The sequence below is a fragment of the Scyliorhinus canicula genome, chromosome 16 (genome assembly GCF_902713615.1).
Source record: "Scyliorhinus canicula chromosome 16, sScyCan1.1, whole genome shotgun sequence".
Classification (NCBI taxonomy): Eukaryota; Metazoa; Chordata; class Chondrichthyes; order Carcharhiniformes; family Scyliorhinidae; genus Scyliorhinus; species Scyliorhinus canicula.
In genome coordinates this window covers 53,736,783-53,754,699 of record NC_052161.1, presented here as the reverse complement: position 1 = coordinate 53,754,699, position 17,917 = coordinate 53,736,783, and the positions used below count along the sequence as shown (strand labels likewise).

Below are 17,917 nucleotides of genomic sequence, written 5' to 3'. Positions count from 1 at the left end.
TGGCACAGGGCAGGTATCAGGCGGATGGGGGACCTCTTCCTAGACGAGAAGTTTGCGATCTTAGAGGAGTTGGAGGGGAAGTGGGGTCTCCCCCCAGGGAATTCCTTTAGGTACATGCAGATTAGGGCGTTTGTTAGGCGGCAGGTGGCGGAGTTTCCGCTATTGCCGCCAAGGGGGGTTCAGGATAGGGTGCTCTCGGGGACGTGGGTCGGCGAGGGTAGGATCTCTGCAATTTATCAGGTGATGCAGGAGGGGGAGGAGGCCTCGGTGGAGGAGCTAAAGCAAAGTGGGAGGAGGTGTTGGGGGAGGAGATTGAGGAGGGGACGTGGGCGGCTGCCCTGGGTAGGGTGAATTCCTCCTCTTCTTGCGCACGGCTTAGTCTAATTCAACTAAAGGTGCTGCATTTGGCGCATATGACTGGGACCAGGCTGAGCCGGTTCTTTGGGGGAGAGGACAGGTGTGGCAGGTGTTCGGGGAGCCCAGCGAATCACACCCACATATTCTGGGCGTGTCCGGCGTTGGAGGGTTTCTGGAAGGGGGTGGCGGGGACCTTGTCCAAGGTGGTCGGTTCCAGAGTGGAACCGGGCTGGGGGCTCGCCATTTTTGGAGTAGCAACGGAGCCGGGAGTGCAGGAGGCGAGAGAGGCCGGTATTCTGGCCTTTGCGTCCCGAGTAGCCCGGTGAAGGATTCTTTTAGTGGAAGGACGCGAAGCCCCCGAGTCCGGAGTGCTGGATTAACGACATGGCCGGGTTCATTAAACTGGAGAGGGTCAAGTTTGCCCTGAGGGGGTCGGTGCAAGGGTTCTTCCGGCGGTGGCAGCCTTTTCTTGATTTCCTGGTGGAGCAGTAGAGGGGGGTCAACTTCAGCAGCAACTGGGGGGAGGGAAAGGGGGGGGGGGGCTACGGGTTTGTTATGGAGGTTTGTTCTCATGGTCTTACGCTTATTTATTTTTCTTGTTAATTTATTGTTTTTGTATTGGGGCGGGGTTACTGTTTTTCTTTGTTGTGATCAAATTTGTTGTTGGAAATTTGAATAAAAATTATTTAAAAAAAAACCTACCATGTTCAATGTTCTTTCCATCCAAATATAATCATGGTACAGATAAGTAACTATATTTTTGTTGACAATAATGCTTTCAGCCAAGTTTTTAAACAATGTTTTTCCGTTAATGTTGAAAAAGTCTGCCATCCACGTTTAAATAGATTTACTTACCAGTTCATTTGCTTGATCTATTGTAAATACACTATTGTTCACACTGCTCCCAACATCACAATTAGCTTCAACCAGTGATGTAATCAGCTGCTTACACTCATTCTGCATTCGTGTAAATGGAATAGCTATCTCATCATAATAAAGATGTTCTGATAAAATAGCCATCAATCGTGGCTGTACAGCACAGGATACAACACTACAGTCCTAGAATTAAATCAAGACTCAGATTTAGTCAGTCATAATATGTTCATATTTCTCACAAACTCTTAACACGCAAAAAAAAGTTGCAAATTAAACCCTGTAGAAATGATATCAAAATGTCACAAGAAATTACAAGCATCCAGACTTTCCTGCAAGTTAAAAAACTCAAAATGCAGCATTTGTTCCAATGTGTCTGCTGTACTTTAACTACTTTGCTATGTGTAATGTTTTTCTGAACAGATTATAAAGTAGTAGTCAGACATGAAATAGAACCCATGTTAGACAAATGGATGCAGTGTTTGATTAAAATACAACAAAGCCAGAGTGAGGAGCCATTGATCAAGATACAAAAACAAAGTTTCACGGTTCAACAGAGAAAATAAAAGGAGTTTGATGACAGAAAGCCCTGTTTGACAAAAATACAATGAACCTAAGTTGACAAATTCATACTTCCAAGTACTAATGTTAACAGCACATAGTCCCATACAAACTTTGAGGCGACAACCAGATTTTAGAAACTTGCTGAGAGGAGGTAATATAGATATTTTGATTTAATGTTTTCCAGTACCTTCTAACAGGAGACATTTATGAAATATGGTTAAAAACTAAAACTGTTCAGAAAACAAATTTACAGAATAAAAGTAAAGATTTAAAACTAATAATAGATCAGAAAAATCTCCATACCTTCCTCAGGGTAGCCCATTCAGAAATAACTAACGTAACAGCAATTCTCTGCAAAGCAGATTTAGAATTTAAATGGAAAAGTAATAGTTGAGCTAGGGACTCAGCTGGTTTCACTTCTTGGCTGATGAAGTTAACACTTGGCTCACATATCGAACAACAGAGGGCTCCTAGCAACCTTTAGAAGAAGGAGATGGAAAATGTGTTAGATGCCATAGTGAAGTTCTGTTCAAACAGCTGTAGTATATGTGCCACCTTCTCCTTCAGGTACCATGCCTCAAGAGCAAGTTGGAACATGGACTTCCATTGGATTGGTCTATGATTGTACTTGGCAAAGTACTGTGGTTGTTTGCTGTGGTCTTCTGCAGTATGGCCTGCTATCCATCTGCTATCAGACATATTGGAAGGGTTTCCAGGCTGATAATAAAACTCTTAGTCATGTTATGAATGCACCTTCCATGGCCATAGAGTCCTGGAGTTGGACTTGAACCTGGAGCTTCAGGTCCTGAGGCAAGGACACTACCACTGGACCACAATACTTCCTAGCTATATACTCTAGTTTATCGCTTTATGCATGGGAGCCATTGCTTCGGGAGGAGTTCAGCTTTTATTACCAAAACGAGCAACCATGACATGGCCTCGAACCTCTGTGCAGTGGCCATCACAGTCAGATTACCACTCCCGCTCCTTTTTACTCATCTTAGTCTGCAGCTGCACATTTCTCACCCGATCCCCCGACCTGCGTTTGATGAGAAATGCAGTGCAGCAGCTCTGGAGTCTTTCCAGTGCAAGGCAGCAGCGTTAGGACTAGTGAAGCCGTAAGTGTAAAGGTGCCAGTTACTTTGACAGAAGAGAAAGTAAGTGTGTAAAAGTATGCAAAGTAAGTTTGTGAGTGGTAGGGTGGTCATTAGTCAGGGGGAAGTGAAGTTGGGTTGTGCAGTACAGGGTCAGCAGGGAAGTTACCGAGGAGTTTAAGTGGTTTTAATCCTATCTTTTCCTGGGTAATTATTTTGCTAAGAGAGTTGGAACCATCCAAAGCCTTTGATTAAAATAGTTCAATAGTTTAAACATCCCAGGCAATTCTCCTACACTCCTCGCCTTGAGATGTCTGGGGGTGTTCCCCAGTGCATCTTTGGGTTGTGGCCCATGAGGAACAAAGCGTCTTGGCCAATAACAACTTAGAGAAAGCAATTTGTTAAATGTATGATGAAATATAATGAATGCTTTGTCAAATAGCAAGACATTTTCTACTAGTTTTGTTTGCTTCCCTAGCTTAGCTCCTAACTAGGTTAAAAATTTAAAAGAAAACCTTTCCAATCTCATTAACTTGAAATTCTTCTGAAAAAAGTAAAATAATAAAATTGTGAAACGGTGTTAGACTTTACAGCAGGTTGGGCGGCACGGTGGGGCAGTGGTTAGCACATCTGCGTCACGGTGCCAGGGACCTGGGTTCAAACCCGCCTGGGGTCACTGTCCGTGTGGAGTTTGCACATTCTCCACATGTCTGCATGGGTCTCACTCCCACAATCCAAAAGATATGCAGGGTAAGTGGATTGGCCACGTTAAATTGCTCCTTAAATTAAAAAAATCTTTGCAGCAGGTTTTTAATCATTTTATTTCAATCAATCAATCTAAAAGTCTTCCATTAGCAACAGTAGGAAACAGACCAAAGAGCAAATCTGCGTAGCAATTAAATTACCATCTCTACCAAGGTAAAATCTGTTGTTCTACCAGCAGTGCTCCAGTTATTATGGAGTTGGAATGGCAGCTTTCTAGATAAATCAAACGAGCCTGCTTACACCCAGTTTTCTCTTACAATTAAACCTTGAATCACAATATCGCCACTGTGTTTATTACATAGACTGAAAGTTTGAAATATGACATCAACTCCAATGAAATAGATTTTAAAGTCGGAATCGCAGTTATCTTACTTGGCTGTTTTTAGTCGTGTCCGAGTTACAACATAATCTCTGGTGGCTTGGTCCTCATTAATGGTGTCTGAACCAGCAATATATTCCTGTCTCACCTCTTTGGTTTGAGCTTGCCCTTGTCGATGCTTACAGCAAGATTTTTCCTACATAGAAAAGAAAAATGTTTACACAATAGTTGGACCGGATACATTACATCCAAGTTTCTAGCAAATTTCAAATACACTCATCAGAACAACTGGACAAAATTGAAAGTGGATTTATAGGTGTTTTCCACTTCAGGAACAAGCATTGGAATTCTTACATGCTGCAAATTTTTTTGCATACTGTCCAAACTAAATTTAGGAGTGATCAAGTTACAGGTTCAAAAATCAAAATCTTTGATAATTCCCTCTCCAGATAATTTTCTGGAGAGAATGCTCAATTAACTTTGTTTTTGGTGCTGGGAGAGGAATTTTCACATTAAAAGAATAAAAGACTGATTGAATGCTCAAAGAATATAAGAGTTACCTTTGATTTGGATTTAATTTCCAGTAGCATATTTGTATCAATTGGCAAGTGAGATGGTTGCATCATTAAACACAGCCACGATCCCATCCAAGGGCAAGCAGCAGCAACCACGTACTGGACAGGGGCTTTATTCAACAATTCTAACCACACCTAAATACAAGAGACAAAATGCATTAGGCTGGTGTATCAAATACCGTTGAGCCTTGGGAGACCATCTCGGTCAAAAATAGAGATATGTTACAAAATGATTCTGAGCCTCAGTTAATACATATAAATGAGCAGTAACAGGTTCAATATTTGACTTGATTCCAGTCACAAGATTCAAATGTCACAATTGATGAGACTACTCTCGAGTAATCAATGCATGACCAAAAGCTTCTTTGGAACTTGTTTTTTTGTAAAATATTTTTATTCTCCATTTTCACATTTTCTTCAGAATTTACACCCCACCGACAAGCAGTAAACGATAACAAATACAATGTCAATCCCCTCATCCCAACTATCCCATCCCCCCACCACCCCAAAATGGCCCACCTGACAATATAAGCATCAAATAAAACAAACCCTCCCAAGGTAGGAAAAAGAAAAGGAAAAAAAAAAAGAAAAAGGAATCATGAGTCGCCTATGGTCACCATTGCCCTATAGAGTCCACCCCCCCCCCCCAACATTCAATGCCATCCAATCCCCGAAAGACTACCGTAAATGACACCCATGAATTATAAACCCCCCCTCCCCGACTCCTCCCCTCCACTTCCTCTTATAAAACTCCTCCCCCAACCTCTGTTCCTTCCCTCCAACTTTCCACCCCGGCTAGACTTATCGGAACCTGTTCTGCCAGGCTTCAATGGCCGCAGCCCCTTCCCCCACCCCACTCCCATTCACTGGCCGTCTTAAGCAGGCCAGCATGGAGACCCCCGCCCGGGTCTCTTTCTCCCTTGCCCGGTCCCAGGAAAACCAAGAAATCCCCTTTAGCAGACAAACTCCGCATACACATTCAAGCCCCAAAGAACCATCACTGCAAGTGAAAGTCCAAATATATACAACGTTGGCTCATTTAGCACATAGACCAGCATGCAGTGAAAAAATACAGTTACATGAGGCTACATCGGTACATGACCATTTCTCAATTCAGCCACAGTCCTTCTGCCTTCGCAAACCCCTCCGCTGCTTCTGCCGTTGCAAAATAAAAGTCCTTGGATTTGTAGGTCACCCTCAACTTAGCTGGATATACCATGCCACACTGCACCGTACTGATATACAGTGCCTTCTTCACCCAGCTGAAGACAGCCTGCCTCCTCACCAGCTCCACTGCAAGTCCTGATATATGCGTTTACCAGCTCCAGCCCACTGCACCACCCGCTTCTGCTTTGCCCAGCACAGGATCTTCACCTTCACACTGTACCTACGAAAACACAGTCACTACTCTTGGCGGCTCATTCTCCTTTGGTACAGGCCTCTACGCCCAATGAGCCCGATCCAGTTCATATCGGGAGGGATCATCCCCCTCCCCCAATAGCTTCGCCAACATCGTGGCAAAATACTCAGTTGGCCTCGGGCCTTCCACTCCTTTGGGCAGACCCTCAATCCTCAAATTCTGTAGCCTGGATCTGTTTTCCAAGTCATCCATTTTGGCTCGCAGACCCTTGTTGATCTCTATCACCTTCCCCATCGAGGCAAGTTGATCATTGTGCTGCAATAATGTCTCTTCTACTTCCTTCAGCGCCTCACCTTGCTCCTGCACCTCCGCCATTGCGTTCAATACCGCCGCCTTCACCGGGGCAATCGCCTACTCCACCAGCACTTTCAATACCGCTCCCATCTCCTTCCTCATCACCTCCATGTGTTTTGTGAACTGCCTTTCAAGTTCCACGGCCATCACCGTAGTCATTTCTTCAGCCGTGGGCAATGCGGCCTCCCCGGTGCTCTAGCCTCCACCTTTCTTGCCGTCCCCGCGGTGACCTTTCCACTCCCCGACGGACTTTCAGCCGCTTTATTCACAGCCGTTTTTTAAACTTATTTTTGACATTTCCCTTCACTGTGCCTTCCCCCTGCTTTTGTCGCCTCAGTTGCCCCTGGGATCAGGCGTTAAATCACGAAAATGCCATTCCTGAACGGGAGCCCTCCAATGTGCGGCTGCCTCCCACCCGCCATCACCAGAAGTCCTTTGGAACTTGCTAAATGAATTACCCAAACAAATTTTCCATACACTAAAAATAAACTCCATAATTGAAAACAACTTAAATCAGGGTGGCACAATGGTTAGCTTTGCTGCCTTATGGCAACAAGGACCTGGGTTTGACCCCGGCCCACTGTCCATATGAAGTTTGCACATTCTTCCCGCGTCTGCGTGGGTCTCACCCCAACAACCCAAGGATGTGCAGAGTTGGTGGATTGGCTAAATACGCTAAATTGTCCCTTAACTGGAATTTTAGAAACTTAAATTATATAAAAATTAATTGAACAGAAGTATCCAGCAACAAAAGTACTACAAACATGCAAATCTTTTAAAATTACATAATATTTAGCCAATTCTTACATTGACAATCACTGAATTGAAGAAAAAGGTACCTTTTGAATGAGTTCTAAAATTTCTTGATTGCTTTCCAATATACATGATTGATATATATGCCTCAACACATCTTGTAGAATTGGGGTCAACCACATTACACAGCTCTGAAAACAAATAAAAATGATTGAACAGATGTTCAACTATTTTTACATCACAAAATGTTTTATTTAAAAATCAATGCAGAAAGGATAATCAGTTGCACATTCTACACCTCAATATAAAAATACATACTTGATCTCGTGTAGATAGAAGAGTGAATAAAGTTTCCAAAGCTGCTTTCCGAACAGAAGAAATAGTGTGACGTAAAAATGGCCAAACCCGAGGGACCAAAACTGTAAGTGATTGCTGGATGCTGGTAATTAAAAGAAAAGTGCAGTTTATACGGGGAAAAAAATTCTAATGTTTTGTGCAATATATTTAACATTACATGCAACGTGGACTGCATTTACTGTGACAATATTTACCATATTTAAGAGATTGTGAACTTGTGATAGAATTTGTACTTATGGTGCTACTTATAAGACTTTATAAGACATTCCCAAAAGTTGTAAAACTCAAATATTCAGCGTTCCAATGTGCAATGTTTTGGTGGGATTCGGGCTTATTTTTACATTTGACACAAGGTCCAGAGGTTAATACGATGAAGAATAAATGTTTTTAAAACATTTTTTGAGTACACATCTGAATGCTATCTGCCGATATTAAATGCTCCATTGTTTATATTCACTCTCTCCTCATAAATAAAGGTTCTCAGCCCTGCCATTAGATTTTGCAATTCTCTTCTGCACCCTCTCCTTACTGCGGATTTCTTTCCTCTGAAGGTTGTTAGAATATGGAATTCCCTAACAGAAACAGAGTTGTAAGCAGAATCCATATTGGTGCTTAAACAGGAAGTGAATAAATATTTGGAGAAGAAAAAATTGATATGATGTAGCAAAATAGTAGCAGAATGGAACTCAGTATATGGCACTGAGAGTTGCAACCGGCAAAGTAATGGAATGGTCTCATTCAGATCTGAAAAATTCTATGATCAATGCCAGGATATCACAAAAGAAAAATGGGGAAATTAGATGGTAAACAAGGGAGGAGAAAAATTTCAATTAAAAAAATAATCAAGTAAATTTCAGACAGCACATTAAAAAAAAATATATATAAATTTAAAGCATCCAATTCTTTCTTTTTTCCAATTAAGGGGCAAATTAGCATGGCCAATCCACCTACCATGCACATCTTTGGGTGAGACCCATGCAGAATCAGGAGGGGAGATAACATATCTATACAAAAAAAAGTTCAGAAGATGCCTCAAGATTATACCATTAAAACCATTCAAGGGATTTTTAAATGGTTACCTGTATTGTCGGATTTGACTATATGTCAACAGTGATGACAACAGGGTCATGATGCTGTTAGTAGAAGCTGTAAGGTCATCCAGCTCCAGAAGAGCATCCCATAAAGTATTGACAATAAAAGGCACCTAGAAATAAGAGATTGAAAAACAAAATCAGCAAAACATTGGTTAAGTTTTCTAGTACATTTCAACAGAACTGAATTATAAGTAAGTAGAATGGATGCATGCAACCCTTGTTGCTCAAATTAAGAATACATCTGGATGGGACAGAGGTGACAAACAGTGTATTGCCCAAATTAAACATCAATGCCTCCAAATGTTCTCCACTGAAAATGAAAATTTTCCAACTCTGGAAGCTGGGGTCTTGCACTGTAGGGATTCTATGGAAGATTGGAGTATATTGGGCAGGATGGTAGCACAGTGGTTAGCACAGTTGCTTCACAGCTCTAGGGGCACAGGTTCGATTCCTGGTTTGGGTCACTGTCTGTGCAAAGTCTGCACGTTCCCCCGCTATGTGCCTGGGTTTCTTCCGGGTGCTCCACTTTCCACCCACAGTCCAAAGATGTGCAGGTTAGGTGGATTGGCTATGCTAAATTGCCCTCATGCCCAAAAAGGTTGGGTGTGATCCACTGGCTTCTGGGGTTACAGGGATAAGGTAGAGGCGTGCGCTTAAGTAGGATGCTCTTTTCCAAGGGCCAGTGCAGACTCGTTGGGCCGAATGGCCTCCTTCTGCACTGTAAATTCTATGATCTATGTCTTAACATGAAAGTGTTAAGAGTGCTTATGCAATGTAGGGAGTGAACCTTGGGTCAGTGGTAGCATTCCTCAGATTTATAGGGTTATGGGGTTGAGTCCTACTCAAGCCAGCACAGGCATATAGTCATGATTATTTGCCTCCAAATGCAAAATGCTTACGGCTGATGATTGTGGGGTTTCCCTCCCCATTTCCCATCATGGGTGGAATCTACTGATCTTGCTTGTGTTGAGCTTGGAGATGGAAATTGTAAGCAGTTAGGTAGGGTGGTGATGTCCCTGAACTCTGTTGTCTTTCCACTTCCGGCAGAATTAAGTTGGAGACAGAAGAAAGGACAGCAAGGGTAGACAGGCTCCGGGGAGAACACTGCCCACAACACGTCGCAGATGGGGACGGCTTGAACAGGGGCACGTCCACGTGGCAAGTATGGCTGACCCTGCCGGGGTTTTGGGGGGGGGGAAAGGAAACATAGGACAGAGCCCCTATATCTGAATAGGGACTCGAAGGTGAAGCAGTTTGTCAATGGTCTGGACATACCAGGGAGAGGAAAAGAGGCAGGGACTTGAAGCCCCACTAGAACTGGATGAAGCCATGCAAGCGCATCCAGTCGTCGAGGTCCAGATGGATTTCCAGTGGATGTCTGGGGCAGCATTGGTGGCACAGTAGTTAGCACTGCTGCCTCACAACTCCAGGGCCTGGGTTCAATTCCGGCCTCGGATGACTGTATGAAGTTTGCACTTTCTCCACGTGTCTGTGTGGGTTTTCTCCGGGTGCTATAGTTTCACCCCACAGTCCAAAGATGTGCAGGTTAGATGGATTGGCCAAGCTAAATTGCCCCTTAGTGTCCAAAAGGTGAGGTGGGGTTGCTGTGTTATGGGAATAGGACAAAGGCATGGACTAAGTAGGGTACTCATTCCAGGAGCCGGTGCAGACTTGATGGGTCAAATGACTTCCTTCTACACTGTAAATTCTATGATTCAATAAGAAATTAGTCGCAGCACTGGCTCTGCACTTGGGAGGGATGTTCAATGACTCGCTGTAGAGAGAGACCCTGCCACCCACACTGGCACAGGCCTCAATATTGCTGATCCCGAAAAAAGACAAAGACCTGACGAGGTGCGGGTCATATAGACGCATCTCACTCCTAAACATGTATGGATAAACGGCACCTGTAAATGAATACTTCCGGCTACACAGAGGCACGGATGCCCATCGTCTCTGCTGCTATTTGCCCTGGCAATCGAGCCACTGGCTATCGCCCTTAGAGCAGTGAAGAGACATCCAGAGGGGAGACAGGAAGCGTAGAGTCTCACTCCTCACAGATGACCTACTCCTTTACATCTCAAACCTTTACAGTCTCACAGCTGTAGACTGACTGGCAGACCTGGTGGAATTTCTGTACCTGGAGAAGATCAAGTACACCATCCGAGGGCTTCCACAAAGCATGGGGGCTATTCATCAGCCTGTTCCAAGACCTGTTTGAGGCCAGTAGTGACTATGAAGAGAGGGGGAGGGGAGTTAAAAGAGAAAAGAGAGGGAACCAAAGGGAAGCCCAAAAGGAAACACGGGGACAAGGGGGAGGACGGGAAGGGCCATGCAGCACCCCCCCCCCCCCCAATAAAAACACTAAGAGGAGAAATTAACCACTAACGGGTGGGGGGGGGGGGGGGGGTGTTCTCATGCATCTGCTGCCCCGGTCCTTCAAAGTGCTAGAGGTAGTGGGTTTGGAAGGTGCTGCCAAAGAAGCCTTGGTGAGTCACTGCAGTGCATCTTGTAGCTCAATGCAGAGTGGCAACATTGTGTACTGTGGTGTAGGGAATAAATGTTTACAGTGATGGATAGGGTTGTTGGAGCTGCACTCATCCATACAAGTGCGAGACTCGTGCCTTGTAGATGGATGACAAGCTTTGGGGAGTCAGGAGTTAAGTCACATGCCACAGAATTTACAGTGCAGGAGGCGGCCATTCGGCCCATCGAGTCTGCACCGGCCCTTGGAAAGAGCACCCAACTTAAGCCCAAGCTTCCACCCGATCCCAGTAATCCAACCTAACCTTTTGGGCACTAATGGCAATTTATCATGGCCAATCCACCTAACCTGCACATCTTTGGACTATCTCGAAAACCGGTTCCTAAGATTCACTCTGCACTGGCGAGTCAGGTTTGTCATCCAAAATACAAAACCCACATTGCTCCGGCAAGCACTCCTCTGCTTATAGGCACATTTGATTATGGGTCCCTGGAGCAAAAATACCAAAAGGAAAGAAATGGGAACCAAGGAAATAAACAGAAAGGACTCTTTACACTCCTTATGTACTGAAACAGTCCATGTCCATATGCAGCAAGACCTGGACAGCATCCTGGTTTGGTTTAAGAACATACGAACAAGAGTAGGCCATTCAGCCCCTCGAGCCTGTCCTGCTATTCAATGAAATCATGGCTGATCTGTGGCCTAACTCTATATACCTGCCGTTGGCCCATATCCCTTGATATTTTTGCTTAACATAAAACTATCTATCTTAGAGATTTAAAATTAACAACCGTTTTAGCTTCAACTGCTGTTTGTGAGCAAAGGCTCCAAACTGTACTATTCTTGGAGTGAAGAAGTGCTTCCTAACATCTTCCCTGAACGGTCCAGCCCTAATTTTTAGGCTATGCCCCCTAGTTTTAGAATCTCTTACCTACCCTGTCTTTCCCTGTTGATATCTTGAATACTTCAATCAGGTCACCCTATAATGATGTGTGGCACGAATGTTACTTGCCAGAGTGCCAGACAATTACCATCTCCAACAAGGATGGATCCAACCATCACCCTTTGACATTCAATGGCATTGCCATCACTGAATCTGCCACTATCAACATCCTGGGGATTGACCAGAAACCAAACTGAACTACTGTGCCTACCAGAACAGGTCAGAGATCTCTTTTTTAAAAATGAATTTAGAGTACCCAATTAGTTTTCTTCCCCAATTAAAGGGGCAATTTAGTGTGGTCAATCCACCTAATCAGCACATCTTTGGGTTGTGGGAGTGAAACCCACGCAGGCACGGGGAGAAGTGCAAACTCCACACATCAGTAACCCGGATCCTCAGCGCCGTAGGCAGCTGTGTTAACCACTGTGCCACCCCTGGGTCACAGATCTCTATGAAGTCAGTTCGACTGGCTAACTGGCAACTGGTGGGTTGGCCTGGGACAATCGGTGGGTTGGCCTGGGACAATCGGTGGGTTGGCCTGGGACAATCGGTGGGTTGGCCTGGGACAATCGGTGGGTTGGCCTGGGACAATCGGTGGGTTGGCCTGGGACAATCGGTGGGTTGGCCTGGGACAATCGGTGGGTTGGCCTGGGACAATCGGTGGGTTGGCCTGGGACAATCGGTGGGTTGGCCTGGGACAATATAAAGCCCGACAACAGTAAATGATTGGTTCCTGCCGAGTGTGCAGAGTGATTTTTTTCCCCTTGGAGAGAACCTGCCAGGGAACTCTAGACTCCCAAATGAAGAGGAGTTGTTTCTCCCTGCTGTTGGTTGCCTGCTGTCTCCAAGTGTCTGCAGTAAAGGTCATGACAAATTGATGGAAAAGAAAGAACCCAACTGAAGGCCTAATCTTGAGAAAGAAACTAACTGAAAGATGTCCATCTGAATCAAAGATGCTTATCCTTTTATTTATTTCTGAGCCATCTTTCCCCCCCTCTCTATTGTTTGGCTGCATGTGTATAGAGAGTGGGAGGCAGTTAGACAGGGGAGGCATTGTTACTGGTGTTTAAATTTTACAAACGTGGTGAATGTAGTCAATTTAATTCAACCAAAGCCACGGGTATCAATATAAAATCGAATTTCACCTGTGTTGCAGCTCCGGGTCAAGTGGGACAGGAATTGACCATGCACTAGCCCAGGGTGTTGGAACAGGAGTTACGAATGATCATTGCACAATCATCAGCGAACATCCCCACTTCTGACCTTATGATGGACAGAAGGTCATTGATGAAGCAGCTGAAGATGCTTGGATCTAGGACACTGCCCTGAGGAACTTCTGCAGCAATGTCCTGATATACTAAAAAGAATGCGTACATCAATCAGCGTTAGATTGGCCTGCTGTATTCATAGTAATTTCAATCACTCTCATTAATTCACCACGCAGCCAAAGTGTGCAGTGCGGAGACAACAGACCAGAGATGTCTCAGATTCAATCTCTGATATATGTAGAGTTAATCACTTGCACTCAGAACGGCATCAAATCTTATTTGTAGCACCCAAGGGGTCAGTTTTCTACGTCCTCATAATCAAACGCTGGCATGTGAAGATAAATACATTGATATAGTGTTCAGAGACTGGTAGCTCCTGAGGAACTGTAGCCCAAGACTTTATAATCTAAAAACAGTTTTCTAAGTCACTCAGTTTCATGTTTTCTTTTTTAAGGTTTGCTTCTAATTTCTTTTTAATAAATTTTGAGCACCTAAATTATTTTTTCCAATTAAGGGGCAATTTAGCGTGGCCAATCCACCTACCCTGCACATCTTTAGGTTGTAGGGGCGACATCCATACAAACACGGGGAGAATGTGCAAACTCCACACGGACAAGGCTTGCTTCTAACTTAAGAATATGCACCACTGATGGAAGATTCTGAACTAACCTCAGATGCTTGAAGTTGTACAAGGTTTTCCACGACTGGTACCAGTGCAGCTGCTGCTACCGCACGGACATCATCATCCAAATCCTGAAGGCCATCAATTATAGTAGGAAGGACTTTTGGTAACAATGTCTCAATCAAGTCCTACAACAAAATACAAATTATTTACTTTGATCATGTTGCATGAACTAAAATTTGTAAAGTATAGATAAAATGTTTAAATTATTAAAATTTATTTCCAAATTAATTTTGTAGAAGCCAGATAAAGTGTTGCAACTTACTTGTCGAACTGCCAAAGCATATTTTATTCCTAGAAGTCCACCATGTCGCACTTCCCACTGCTCCTGTGCCAGCAATTTTAATAAAACAACCACCGTTCCATGTACCCCCCTCTCATTCATGTACTTCAATACAACTCCAAGTGTTTGAGCACAGGTTTCCCGAACGGGAGCCACAACCTTCAAGGCAAAAAAGATTGATAAATTTCTATACATTTTTCTTTTGCCATCCTTATCCATTTAAGCCCATATAGCTAGTTATATTATCCTTCATCAATGCAAAGTCTGAGATACCTGGACCCAAGAACATTTGCTCAACCTGCTAGATGACGTAAAAGTAAATTACTGTGGATGCTGGAATCTGAAATAAACAGAAAATGCTGGACAATCTCAGCAGGTCTGACAGCATCTGTAGAGAGAGAGAGAAAACAGAGCTAATGTTGCGAATCTAGATGACTCTTTGACAAAGTCATCCAGAATCGAAAAATTAGCTCAGTTCTCTCTCCACAGATGCTGCAAGATCTGTTGAGATTGTCCAGCATTTGCTGTTTTTGTTCCTGCTAGATGATGTGTTTGACTAGAAAGGGAATTGCACCCTCCCTTAACTATTAAATGTCGGAATTCAATCTCTAAAGCACAAATGTGCAACTGATCTGAGCAGTAGTCTTACAGTCTGGAATCCATTGTAGCTGCAGGGCTACATTTCTTTTTTTTATAAATGTTTTTTATTCAGTTTTCATGTTTTATATTGAACAAATTACAAATTATTAGAGAGAGAGGAAAAAAAAACACGCAAAAATTAACATATATATTTACAGGTAAGCATCTTCGTAATAATAACTGTGGCCTCCCCCCTTTAGCCGGCATACATATTTTACATTCCTCAATATGGCCGAGGCACATGTTTATTGGCATTTATTTAGTTTGGTTTTGGGCCTTAGCTAGCCATCAAACCCCCGTAACGAACCCGTAGCCCCCCCCCCCCCCTCCCCCAGCTACCTTCCCGTCCATTTTCCCCTGATTCTTGGCCACCCGACTATTCTTCCTCTTGTACGTTGGCCACAAACAGGTCCTGGAACAGTTGCATGAATGGCTCCCACGTTCTGTGGAAGCCGTCGTCCGACCCTCGGATGGCGAATTTGATTTTCTCCATTTGGAGAGATTCCGAGAGGTCGGCCAGCCAGTCTGCAGCTCTGGGCGGTGCTGCTGACTGCCAGCCAAACAGGATTCTACGGCGGGCGATCAGGGAGGCAAAGGCAAGGGCGTCCGCCCTCCTCCCCAGGAATAGATCTGGCTGGTCTGAAACCCCGAAGACCGCCACTATCGGGCATGGCTCCACCCTCACCCCCACCACTTTGGACATAGCCTCGAAGAAGGCTGTCCAGTACTCCACAAGTCTGGGGCAAGACCAGAACATGTGGGCGTGGTTGGCCGGGCCTCTTTGGCACCGTTCACATCTGTCCTCCACCTCCGGGAAGAACCTACTCATACGGTTTCTCGTTAAGTGGGCTTTATGTACCACTTTTAGTTGCGTCAGGCTGAGCCTTGCGCACGTGGACGTGGAGTTGACCCTATGCAGTGCTTCACTCCAGAGTCCCCACCCTATCTTCATCCCCAGGTCGTCCTCCCATTTCCTTCTTGTTGCGTCCAGTACGGTGTCGTCCCTTTCTACCAGTCGGTCATACATGTCGCTACAGTTCCCTTTCTCTAGGATACTTGCGTCCAGTAGGTCTTCCAGTAGTGTCTGTCGTGGCGGTTGTGGGTACGTCCTTGTCTCCTTTCGTAGGACGTTTTTGAGCTGTAGGTACCGTAGCTCGTTCCCCCCAGCTAGCCGAAATTTCTCTGTCAGTTCGTCCAGTGTTGCGATCCTGTCGTCCGTGTATAGGTCCCTGACTGTCAGTGTCCCCCCGTCCTGCCTCCACCTTTTGAAGGTGGCGTCAGTCAGTGCTGGTTTGAACCTATGGTTGTTGCAGGTGGGAGCCTTGTCCGACGTTTTGTTCAGGCCAAATTGCTGCCGCAGTTGGTTCCAGGATTGGAGGGTGGCTGTCACCACTGGGCTGCTGGTGTGTTTTTTGGGTGGGGATGGGAGTGCTGCCGTGGCGAGGGCCCGGAGGGAGGTCCCCATGCAGGAGGCCTCCTCCGCACGCACCCACTCGGCTTCTGGCTCCTGGATCCATCCCCTTACTCGCTCGGCTGTTGCCGCCCAGTGGTAGAATTGTAGATTCGGGAGGGCTAGCCCCCCCCTGGATTTTGTTTTTTGTAGGACCTTCTTTGGGATCCTAGCATTTTTACCCCCCCATACGAACGCCATGATAAGTTTGTCCAGCGCTTTGAAGAAGGCCTTGGGGATGTAGATCGGAATGGATCTAAACAGGGAGGAACCTGGGCAATACGTTCATTTTGATCGTCTGGACTCTCCCCGTGAGGGAGAGTGGGAGTGTGTTCCATCTTTGCAGGTCCTTTTTTACTTCCTCCACCAGGCTGGTGAGGTTCCATTTGTGGATCCCTTTCCAGTCATGGGCTATTTGGATCCCCAAGTAGCGGAATTTATTTCGGGCTTGTTTGAATGGCACCCCCCCCCCCCCCCCCTCTTGCTGGTGTACTGGGAAGATCTCGCTTTTGCTCATGTTGAGTTCGTAGCCCGAGAAGGCTCCAAACTCTTTCAGGAGCGCGATGATTCCGTCCATGCTGCTTTGTGGGTCCGAGATGTAGAGGAGCAGATCATATGCATAGAGTGAGACTCTGTGCTCTCTGCCTCCCCTTCGGATCCCCCTCCAGCTTTTTGCTGCCCTGAGCGCGATTGCTAGCGGTTCAATTGCTAGTGCGAACAGCAGCGGGGACAGTGGGCATCCTTGTCTGGTGCCCCTGTGCAGCTGGAAGTATTGGGAGTTGGTATTGTTGGTCCATCACTCACCATGGGGGCGTTGTATAGGAGCTTTACCCAAGCGGTGAACCCTATTCCAAGCCCGAACCGCTCCAGTACCTCTATGAGGTATTTCCATTCGACTCTGTCGAAGGCCGTTTCTGCGTCCAGGGAGACGATCACCTCTTGTGTTCTCTCCCCGGAGGGGGTCATTATCACGTTCAGCAGGCGCCTGATGTTCGAGGTGAGCTGTCTACCTTTGACGAAGCCCGTCTGGTCCTCTGTGACCACCTCAGGTACACAGTCTTCTAGCCTTTTGGCTAGGATTTTGGCCAGTATTTTGGCGTCTGCGTTCAGCAGAGATATGGGTCTGTATGACCCACATTCCGTTGGGTCTTTGTCTTTCTTAGGTATCAGCGAGATTGAGGCCTGTGCTAACGTGGGTGGCAGTGTGCCCCTAGCTAGTGAGTCTGTGAACATCTCCCGCAGGTGCGGGGCAGTGCTGTCGCAAATATTTTGTAGAAGTCCGCCGGGAATCCGTCCGGTCCCGGCGCCTTCCCCGTCTGCATGGAGCGGATACTGTCCATGATCTCTCCCAGTACTAGTGGTAGGGCTACATTTCTTGCTCTGAATATACAAGTCATAATCCATGGCCAGCATTTTTGATGTTAAATTTAAATTGAAGTTAAAATGATTTAAAACTGAAAAGGATTGTGCGCTTCCAAATGTAAAACGTCCCAGTACTCAAGATTAATTTGAAAGGAACTTTTTTACACAGTGCATAATTTAGGATGTAAAGTTTTCATGTCTGGCATTTACAATATTTCACAAGTGCTTAGAATTTTACTCAGTATGCGGTTGTTTTTTTTTAAAAGCTTGTGCAGTAATGAAGAAGTCAGGCAATGGTTAAATGGAGTTCTCAGCCTTCTGCTGAATTTTGTCAGATGGC

General features: G+C 45.2%; 1 protein-coding gene across 2 annotated transcripts in view; it reads right to left on the bottom strand.

Moving 5' to 3' along the window:
• Positions 1-17,917, bottom strand: part of btaf1 (BTAF1 RNA polymerase II, B-TFIID transcription factor-associated) — a 166,835-nt gene that overhangs the window by 64,123 nt on the left and 84,795 nt on the right. For both annotated transcript variants that reach the window (XM_038774122.1, XM_038774123.1), the window contains exons 11-19: positions 14,109-14,285; positions 13,831-13,971; positions 8,451-8,575; positions 7,333-7,453; positions 7,101-7,205; positions 4,533-4,682; positions 4,026-4,168; positions 2,098-2,272; positions 1,213-1,416 (exon numbers count right to left, since the gene is read on the bottom strand). In XM_038774122.1, coding sequence (XP_038630050.1) covers positions 1,213-1,416; positions 2,098-2,272; positions 4,026-4,168; positions 4,533-4,682; positions 7,101-7,205; positions 7,333-7,453; positions 8,451-8,575; positions 13,831-13,971; positions 14,109-14,285 — 1,341 coding nt within the window. The remainder of the gene's footprint in view (positions 1-1,212; positions 1,417-2,097; positions 2,273-4,025; positions 4,169-4,532; positions 4,683-7,100; positions 7,206-7,332; positions 7,454-8,450; positions 8,576-13,830; positions 13,972-14,108; positions 14,286-17,917) is intronic.